The sequence below is a fragment of the Vanessa cardui genome, chromosome 1 (assembly GCF_905220365.1).
Source record: "Vanessa cardui chromosome 1, ilVanCard2.1, whole genome shotgun sequence".
NCBI lineage: Eukaryota > Metazoa > Arthropoda > Insecta > Lepidoptera > Nymphalidae > Vanessa > Vanessa cardui.
In genome coordinates, this window is record NC_061123.1 from 148568 (window position 1) to 158991 (window position 10424).

At 34.5% G+C, this 10424-nt stretch overlaps 2 protein-coding genes across 2 annotated transcripts; both read right to left on the reverse strand.

Annotated features, from left to right (window-relative positions):
- Window positions 1–2652: 2652 nt before the first annotated feature.
- LOC124538090 lies at window positions 2653–3819 on the reverse strand. Its single transcript, XM_047115119.1, has one exon. The coding sequence runs from the start codon at window positions 3817–3819 to the stop codon at window positions 2653–2655; it is 1167 nt and encodes a 388-aa protein (XP_046971075.1).
- Window positions 3820–4451: 632 nt separating this feature from the next.
- LOC124538197 lies at window positions 4452–7088 on the reverse strand. The gene has a single exon (XM_047115206.1). The coding sequence runs from the start codon at window positions 7086–7088 to the stop codon at window positions 4452–4454; it is 2637 nt and encodes an 878-aa protein (XP_046971162.1).
- Between the last annotated feature and the right edge of the window lie 3336 nt (window positions 7089–10424).

A 10424-nucleotide genomic window follows, 5' to 3' on the forward strand; every position in this document is an offset into this window, starting at 1 on the left:
ATCCACAAATGATTTTCTGTTTAAACAAAAAAGACAATTTAATCTACATTAACTGCCCCATGACTTATGCATTGAGGGTTAATGATTATTTTTAAGCAATCTGGTGTGATAATTTGGTTGGAAACATCCGAATCCACTCCTCAGAGTTTCTTCCGCCGTACGAAAATACTTTGTAATCTTTCCAAAGAGGTGAGTGAGCAGCCTCCTTCCATTTAAAGGAATATAACATCATATTTACCAATCTCGGTTCCAAATTGGCCATGTAAGGAACAGTTAATATTTCTTACTGCGTTGACTTTGGAAAAGTATTATTTATTATTAAAATAATATGTTATTCAACTTTTAGTGCTATGCCTGTATTCTATTTGCGAAAGGGACATTATTCCATAAACATCATCCTAAAAGCTTAAATTATCAAGGAATATATTAAATAAAAGAAATCAAAAGCGTTATAGATATTGGAACGTGCTTTGATATCCGTTTCTTTGTTGCCGCCGACTGTGTTTTGAGATCTCAACAGAACGGTAATATTAAAATAGTTGTCATGTTCGATATCGGGATATCTTGTGCTCTTTACGACAGTCGCAAATGTAAGGCTGCTAATAAAAAGCGGCCATCAATTCAGCGTTTATGCTAAGTCCTGATCGTATTACACATTTCACACGCTGTGCTTCTTTTATGACTTTTAATACTGCCAGCATAGCATTATGCTGATTTTCCGTATCAAATTGCTATTACAAAATATATGGACGAGAATATTTTGTGCGAATGAGAAAACGAACTCTTTAATCTTTAAATGTATTGTTTTTAAAAAGAAAAAAGTCTTGTATTATATGTAATAAAAGTCATATTATAATTTAATTGGCAACATTTTTAGATTTTTAATCGAAGTATGTTTGTCAAATTTTCTGGTATGTTATATAATAAATTTGTGGCGACCGTTATCAAGATATTGTGGTGGTCTCTAAGTTGTAGACATTTTACATATTTATGATTTTTAGGCCAGCGATTGTGCATTTCGTGTCTTTTTTATTTATAATAAATTCAAAATATATGGTTTATAGTCTGTTAGGTGTATACAATAACATTGTTAACGAAACATCAGGATATAACGAAAACATTAAAATATTTGGAATAGACCGCTCATTGCGTGGCTCGAACCTTTCAGTGGCAATATTAGAACATTATGGCGAGGAAATAATAGCGCGCCGGCGAGAGCTCCGAATGAAAGCAATCAGACTTCGCTGTGTACATTCCATTAACAAGAATTAATGTACATAAACTATAGTCTATGGAGATAGCGAAAGTGTGCGTAACGCAATAACGGTGTGAGCAAACAGAGCGGATTTATGGGTGAGCGGTGACCGCAAATACGGCCTGGAGGAAATATTATAGTCGACTTGCGACTATGATTACGCGAACTGGTCTGGCCCACACTTTTGGTTGAGTTCTTAATATGCAAACACTAATTTTAAGTTTGTTCTGCGATCACAATAATGATGTGGTATGTTTTATTGGTAGAGGTTTGTTTAAGTCTTGATACCATCAACTCAGCCCATTTTCTTTAGCTATACAGCAATACTTAATTTAGCTGTGTTTCGATTTGAATGATGAATGAACCAGAGTAACTACAGGCACATGGGACGCATCACCATCCATTATCCGCTGAGGATATGGCCTACCTGATGTCAAGTGTAGCCCATATACACAGAATCAATACAATATACTTGTAAAATCAAATGGAAACATTATTGTCTATTATCTTGAGAATCAGTTGTGTGCTGCAGTTCAAACAATTGGAGGAGTTTAAAATATTGCTTGTGAAATCTCCACGATCAAAGATCAAAAATAATCTCATTTAATTATTAATAGGTAATACAAAGGATGGTACTTACCGGAACTCGTATTGAAGGCGGTGTCCTATCCTTTTTATAGACGAGTAGGAGGGGTGTACATAAAGAATTTTCTAACAAAAAGGGTAATACTATCAATACATGTGATACGTACAGTAATTCATAATAATGCGCAATTGTGTATACATGTACTATCTACTATCGAGCCTTGCATGCTGAGTTTAATTAAAATGAGCCCACAGTGGTTTCCGTGTGTGGCTCACACAATCATTATGACCAATGACGTTTTTAAAATAAAATATACTGTTCGACACTATACACTATTACCTGATCCGTAGGGCTCCAATTCAAAACACTTTGCACTGCACATATACTTTATTACTCAACACAAGACACAATATCCATTACATAAAGAAACTAAATACCTTATCATTTGTAAGAAACAAAAAGATCGCGCGATTTAAGTACGTACAGCGCCATCTATTGATGATTATATAAACTACAAATAACATAACGAATTTAAATGAAAACACCTAGAATTTCGACATTCCGCCCATCAAGGACTTGTCCTTCCAATAAACAATAAATAACAAAATTAACAAGAAATATATTAAAACTTATACCAAAATACAAACGTAAGCAATATAATAGACAATAAAAAAAAATATAGTTCTTCACTAGTAGAAACAATAACAAACAGATTTGGCTAAGTAACAAAAAAAAAAACTTAAGTTCATATTAGGTAACAATAACATGTTGTAACATTAAGAAATATAGGGGCAACCGCCCACCCTCTAAATTATTTTTTCTCATGCGAACAAGATTTAGGTAAAAAACAAAGTTTGCTAACAGGTCTTTTTAGGAAATTATTTTTACATTTGATAGTTACAACTCTTGTAATGTTATCCTTGCCAGTATGCTTCTGTATAATTTTCCCTAATATCCACTTAGCTGGAGGAACATTGTCGTCCTTAACAATGACAATATCATTTATTTCTGGTTCGATTCTATTTGTGGTCCATTTGTATCTTTGGTTAAGAAGTACTAAATATTCTCTAGACCATCTTCTCCAAAAGTCATTCACCATCTTTTGTATCAGCCGCCATCTTTCAATGCCAGTAATGTGATCATCTGTGTGGTCTCTATCTGGTATTGTGATAAGTGGCTCGCCCACAAGAAAATGCCCTGGAGTTAATGGTAGAAGATCATCAGCATTATCACTGAGTTGAGAAATTGGACGCGAATTTAAGCATGCTTCAATCTGCGCTAGTACCGTGGATAATTCCTCATAAGTCAAAGTGCTGTCACCAACGACTTTTCTCAAATGCGTCTTTACAGAACGCACCCCAGCTTCCCAAATACCACCGAAATTGGGAGAGTGTGGAGGATTAAAGTGCCATTTGGTTCCTTCGTTATTAAGTATTGTAGCTATTTCATTAGGCAACTCAGATTTAGCTGCATTAAACATCTCACTTAGGATTTTATCAGCGCCGACGAAATTGGTGCCATTATCACTGAATAAATCCTGGCACCTGCCGCGTCTGGACACAAATCTTCTAAAGGCAGCTATAAAACCTTTAGCTGACAATTCAGATACTACTTCTAGATGTATCGCACGAGTTACCATGCAGATGAATAGTGCGATGTACCCTTTATAAGACCTTGTTCCTCTACCAGGTGACACTCTTACATTAATTGGACCTGCATAATCAACACCTGTAGATTTAAAGGCTTTACTTGGTTTAAGTCTTACCTCAGGTAACTGTCCCATTAAAGGTGTTTTATTTATTTTCGAATATCTCAAGCACGTAACGCATTCTCTATAGCACTTCTTTACTTGATCTCTGCCTCGTATGATCCAGTATCTCTCACGCAATATATTAAGCATGACCTGAGGACCACCATGCAATGTTTTCTCATGAGCATCCCTAACAATTAACTGGGTAAGATGACTGTTAGCAGGCATAATCAATGGATGTCTAGTGCCATAGCGTGCGTTTGCGAACTTAATTCGTCCTCCTACTCTTAAAAGCCCATCTTTATCGAAGAAAGGATGAAGAGTGTGAAGAACACTTTTTTTACGCACGCATCCCCGATTTTTGATTTCCTTAACATCCTCACAAAATCCTATTTCTGGAGCTTGCCTTATGCAAATTAGTAATATGTTCTCTAATTCGTCTGTAGTTATAAATTTTGGAATTTTAATTTTTTCTTCTGCTTGTAATCTAGTTAAGGTTAAAAATCTCTTGCAACGTGATAAAATTCGAAGCATTTTAGACAATGATGAAAATCTAGTCCATAGAAATTTAGTTTCAGATTCTTTTACTGTAGTATAAGCTTTAATAACCCGCTCTTCTTCATGTGTAGAAAAATCTGATTTATCAGATTTAACCATAATATCTTGCAGCCATGGGGGCCCGTTCCACCAGAGCTGATGACATGATAATTCTGTCGATTGTAGGCCTCTTGATGCGCAGTCAGCTGGATTCATATCCGTCGCTACATGGCCCCACTGATCATATTCAATTATGTTAATGATTTCCGAGACTCTGTTGCTCACAAAAGTCGTCCAGCGATTAGGTAATCCTTTTAACCATGCTAACACAACAGCTGAGTCGGTCCATGCGTATACATCTTTTTCGGTATGTTCAAAATTTGAGATACCTCGTATATTAGTTTTGCAGCTAAAACTGCACCACAGAGCTCCAATCTTGGAATAGTTACCTCCTTTTCTATTGGAGACACTTTAGTTTTAGCGGTTACTAAGCTCACGTGAACTTTACCTTCAGCGTCTATCGATCGACAATAAACAACCGCCGCATAAGCTGACCTGGATGCATCAGCAAATGCATGCAATTCTCGGTGAGAGTTCTCAGTCAGGTGCATCCATCTCGGAATTTTTATGTTTGTTAGGTTAGATAAATTTGATCTAAAACATAACCATTCCTCTAACAGTTCTTCAGGTATTGAATCGTCCCATTCTAAATTTGCTCGCCACAATTTTTGAATATAGATTTTGGCTTTTACTATAACAGGCGCTATCCATCCCATGGGGTCGTATAGCCTGGCAATATCAGAAATTACGTTTCTCTTTGTTATAACATCCTTAACGGCTCCTAAGTTAACCGTATATTCAAATTGATCTGTAGTGCGATTCCAGCTTATTCCCAAAACCTTTAAAGTATCATTTGCCTTAATATGAATTGATTGATCCAAATTAGTATTCTCTTTATTTAGATATTGTAAGAAAACCTCACAATTACTACTCCATTTCTGAAGTTGAAATCCAGCCCTCTGCAATAGTTCGTTCATTTCCTTGTACATTAATTTAGCTTCTTCTTCCGATCTACATGTGGTCATGAGATCGTCAACGTAAAAATCTGTCGAAACTTTTTCTGCGGCAATTTTATATTTATGTCCTTCATCTTTAGCAACTTGTTGTAAACTTTTAACTGCGAGATAAGGCGCACAAGCTGTACCAAAAGTTAGTGTAAGTAATTTGAAGTGTTGCACTGGTTGATTAGTATGAGCTCTCCAAAGTATACGCTGATATTTTGTATCTTCTTCATGTACTCTAACTTGACGATACATTTTAACGATGTCAGCTACTATAGCAATTGCTCCACATCGCCACCTCATCAACAAATGCCTTAAGTCTTGTTGCAATTTTGGACCAATCATCAGACTTTCGTTTAATGAGATATTATTTACTCCCTTTTGAGATCCGTCAAAAACTACTCTCAATTTAGTGGTGTCTTTATCTTCCCTGATTACTGTATGATGGGGAAGATAAACTGCTGTAGAATCTTCAATTTCTAGATGACTGTCTATTGCTTTCATGTGATTCAAAGAAATATAATATTCTTCAAGAACTTTCTGGTATTCTTCATAGTGCTTTTTATTTCTCAATAGTCTTCTTTCGGTTGAATAGAATTTCTTTAAGGCCAACTCTTTAAATTGCCCTTCTTCACAATCCGGCTTTACTTTTTTGAACGGCAGTCTGACCACGTACCGCCCATCGTAATCTCTCGTAGTTGTTGATTGATATAACTCCTCACATTTAATTTCTTCCTTAGTAAGCCTTTTTTTAAAAATATTATTAGGTTCTGTTTCAAGTTCCCAAAATTGTTTCAAAAGATCGTCTTCTCTGATTTGAAGGTGCATATTAATAACTCTTCTTTCTTTTGTACTTGTGTTTTTTGATACTCTTCCTGATAGTATCCATCCAAAAATCGTATTTTGCGCGATCAAATTGCCTCTTGGATACTTGATTAAGCCTTCAGTTAAGATTTCACTGTAAGCTTCAGCTCCCAATAACAGATCAATTTTGCTAGATGTTGCGTAGCCCGGATCTGCTAGGAAAAGATCTTCGACTCCTAATCTATTAGGTGATGTTACATCTCTCGACGGAAGTAACCATGAAAATGATCGCAGTACATATGCATCTACTTGAATTGAATTTTCTGGATTCTGGCGTGATTCTACATGTAGAGAAACCATGTATTTCACTCTCGTTTCACCAGGCCCCAGACCTGACACCCAACCATTCACTGGTGAGCGCTTTAGTCCAAGCAGTTGCGATGTAGCTTCTGTGATGAAGGACGCCTGTGAACCTTGATCTAATAGTGCTCTTATATAGTGTTCACAGCCGTTCCGTGCTCTACTTTTCAAAAGTGCAGTTGCTAATAGAACTTCATTGGGTTGATGATTCTCGTTTGCAAAATTAGATACAATTTTCGTCTCGGTTCCCAAAGAAGTTGATTGTTGTGAAAGGTTTTCAGATTCAATATTGTCAGAATTTTGATATAAATTCTCAGTAGTACTTAAAAACCCTTGTATTGTTTCTTTGTTATAGTGCAAAAGTGTGTGATGACGTCTGCCACATTTTTGACAGCTCTTTGACAGTCTACAATTTTTTACTGAATGATTCGGTGCTAAGCAGTTAAAACATAGTCCTTTCGATTGAACAAAGTCTTGTCTCTCTTTTGGCTGCTTGCTACCGAACTTCTTACATGCGAAAAGATTGTGATTCTCTTCACATAGTGCACAAACGGGATCCTTATATTTTGTTTTATTTTGATCAAGAACTGATGCGTGAAATGATCTTGACTTCTGTGCATTTTGTGTTATTTTAGACTTTATTGGCTCAATCATTTCTAGCGCACGAAATCTAGCTTCTAAAAACTCAGCAAGTTGACTCCATTTTGGTATTTCATTTGAGTCAATATTACTCATTTGTATTTCCCACTGTTTATGTGATTCGGTGTCTAATTTAGAAATTACTAGATATACTAAAATCGCATCCCAAGATGTTATGTCAACGCCCAAATTCTTTAACTGTTTAAGGCAGCTTAACGTAGTATCAAGAATAAATTTTACTCCATTAGCCGATTCATGACTCATTTGTTTAATGGAAAACATCGCGCGATTTAAGTACGTACAGCGCCATCTATTGATGATTATATAAACTACAAATAACATAACGAATTTAAATGAAAACACCTAGAATTTCGACATATACAATGATCAGACGGATTCCACCTGGTTTTAATATTAATAGTGTATGAGGGAATATATAATGATAATATGATGTTTTGTGATATAATCTTGTACTCAAGCATTTAAATAAAAATGGAAAGGCAGTTTCTAGAAATTTGCTTCATTATATTTAATTGAATTACTTAAAATATTTTATACAATTTATTAGATAATGTTTTCTACTGTAATATTATATAGAAATTACATTAAAGTACTGTAATATAAACTTACAGCTGAGCCTGTTCTAGGATTTTCGAAAATAAGTTTTTTAATAAATTATACATATTTCAAAAGTCAAGCGTAATTTACTATATATCATAAATAGGAAATAAAGACATATAGATGTTGCTTTCTTTAAACACTCAATGTTTTATTACAGTGAAAATGTTGACCCTCAACTTATCCAATGGACAAGCGACAGTCATCCCTGACATTTTACCTCGATCGAATCGAAAAATAATCGTTACAGTTCAGTCTATTTAACCTATCCTACGAACGCAACGACCCAGTTGCGGTTCGATCAAAGTTGGGTCCGAATAGAATCGGGAACGTACCGTAATCATATGTTATATGTTACGTTTGGTTCCCTGGGCGTGAAAGCGATGTAGGTTATGATCGAGAAGGCATGAGCTTCATACAATTTTTTACACAAAAATTTCATAACGATTTTTTTTAATCTTACAATGATTCGCGTTTCTTTTCAAATACTAATCTAAATCACTACATAATATAAGACAAATTCGATTTCTCTGTAATTTCTTTGCTCAAAAATATTTAAAATTACGCAACGGATTTTGATGCAATTTTTTATAACTGACAGAGTATTTCAAGAGGAAGGTTTTCGTATATAATACATGGACAATATAGGAATGAAACACTGATAATTTAAGAAGTTTCTAATAATGTTATGTCGTAAATAAACAAATTCTGTAGTACATTTAGTATCAGCTTTGCACCAAGCGAAGCCGCGACGGGTCGCTAGTTTAATTATAAATAAGTTTATATATAAGTTTATATAATATATATACCAAGTAATTAATCCATACGGTGTTTGTAGTGGTAACTTTTATAGCGGCTTTGCACTTGGCGTAGCGTTCTCGCGTATATACATTTTGCAACTGCCTGAAAACTCCAATGTGTTGAGGACTTAGTTGATTAAGTTCATTTGCACTAATCTTTATGCAAAACACACAAATGGACAATACGTGTTCCAACTAAGTTCCGCTAGTTTTTAACGTTTTTGTGGCATCGAAGGCTTTGTTCATGAATAAACAAATATGTTTTTATTTATTTACATAAATCGATATCATTTCGCGAATACATCGACATGAGTGAAGAAAAAAAAATTAAATCCAATGAAGATGCATTCTATAACGCAATGTTTAACGGGCCGCCTGCCGATCTAAAAGGACACAGGATCAATCCTGGACTGTTACACCTTAACTTAATTGATAATCTTAAAAGGGATAAATAACAATAATATTTCATAAAGATGGGCCATTTCTAGTATTTTAACAAATAAAAGCTATTTAATTTAAAGACATTTTTGTAGTTTGCAGTTATTGTTTTCGACTTTATAATTGTCATATGTAACATTCGTCCACATGGTATAAGGTATCCGTTTCTCTAATTTAATTTTAACTTTTCGTAAATTCAAATCGTTTGTAAAGAATACACTGGTAAAAAAGCAAATTATTCGATACAAGATTTTTAAGATGATAAAAAAGCGTGGAGCCTGTTGACTTCCAAACAGGATATATTAATTGAAATAATTGTATTAACTAACATGACTTTGTATTTTTTAAATGTTGGAAAAGAGTAACTACTGAGTTTCTTGACAGTTCTTCTCGGTAGAATCTACTTTCCGAACCGGTGGTAGCTTCACTTAATTGTAAAATAATGACTCAAAAGTGCTTGTAAAAGTTGAACTAAGTTAACTACTTGAATAAAGTTTTTTTTATTTTGATTTTGATTTTGATTTCGAATGACAAACAGAAGTTATTGAATGCAACTTTATGTCTGAAATTGTTCTTCACTTGTGATTGATTACCCGTTAGGTTTCAGCAGGTATTGTCATTTTAAATACAAGTAGATTATTTGTAGAAATTAATATCACTTTCCAAGAGATTGAACGCACCAAGAGTCCCGTACAAAAGTGTACATACTCGTATGTAATTAGTTCGTCGCTTAAACCAAGTAATAAATTTATTGTTTGTGACACTATTATTATGTTCATCGACTTTATAATATTTGATATTCATTTCAACTTGATACGTCCTTGCGTGTCTGAGCTACTATCAGTTTTACATACTTTACGACCCACCTCTCATTTGCAAAGTGTCTGGAGTATATGACAAGGAACTTCCTTTAAAATAATACGCACAAAAGAGTTACAATTTACAAGATATTGTATAATAGCTTCACAAGTCATAATGAAGTCTTCACACAGACACAATGAATTTGTCCAAGCGCCTCGGAACAAGAGAGCATCTGTGACCTCCTGTACAATTCGAATTGTATTTAATTTTCTCTTGTATTACTCGGATAAATTAAGCCTTTGAACTTAGTTTCTAAATATAGACATACTCCTTTTATTTCTTTTAATTATTTTATATATTAGATGCAGTTTCACAGTTTATTTATTATGCAATATATATTTTTATCAAAATATCTGATATGCCCCCGTCGATAGAAGAGGGGTAATTAAACTGATGATTGCGCGTTCTAACGCGGGCAAGCACTACTGAATTTTCATGTAGTTAATTTGTGTTTATTGTGCTTAGCGGTAAAGGTGTCTTGAGGGAACCGGTATGTGTCAAATGTCAGAAATATCGGCTAAATGTATACTCCAACCCGCGATGGAGAAGCGCGGAATTAGTAAATATGGGTATAACTATGTTTTTTGTTTCTTTTAAAAATGGAAATTGTATGTTGTGTTCGAAGCATTCGTGGTGCGAATTGAAAGTCAACTACTGAGACTACTATTCTTTCACCGGTGATTTTTTAAATTCATGTACTAGGATGGTTATTTGT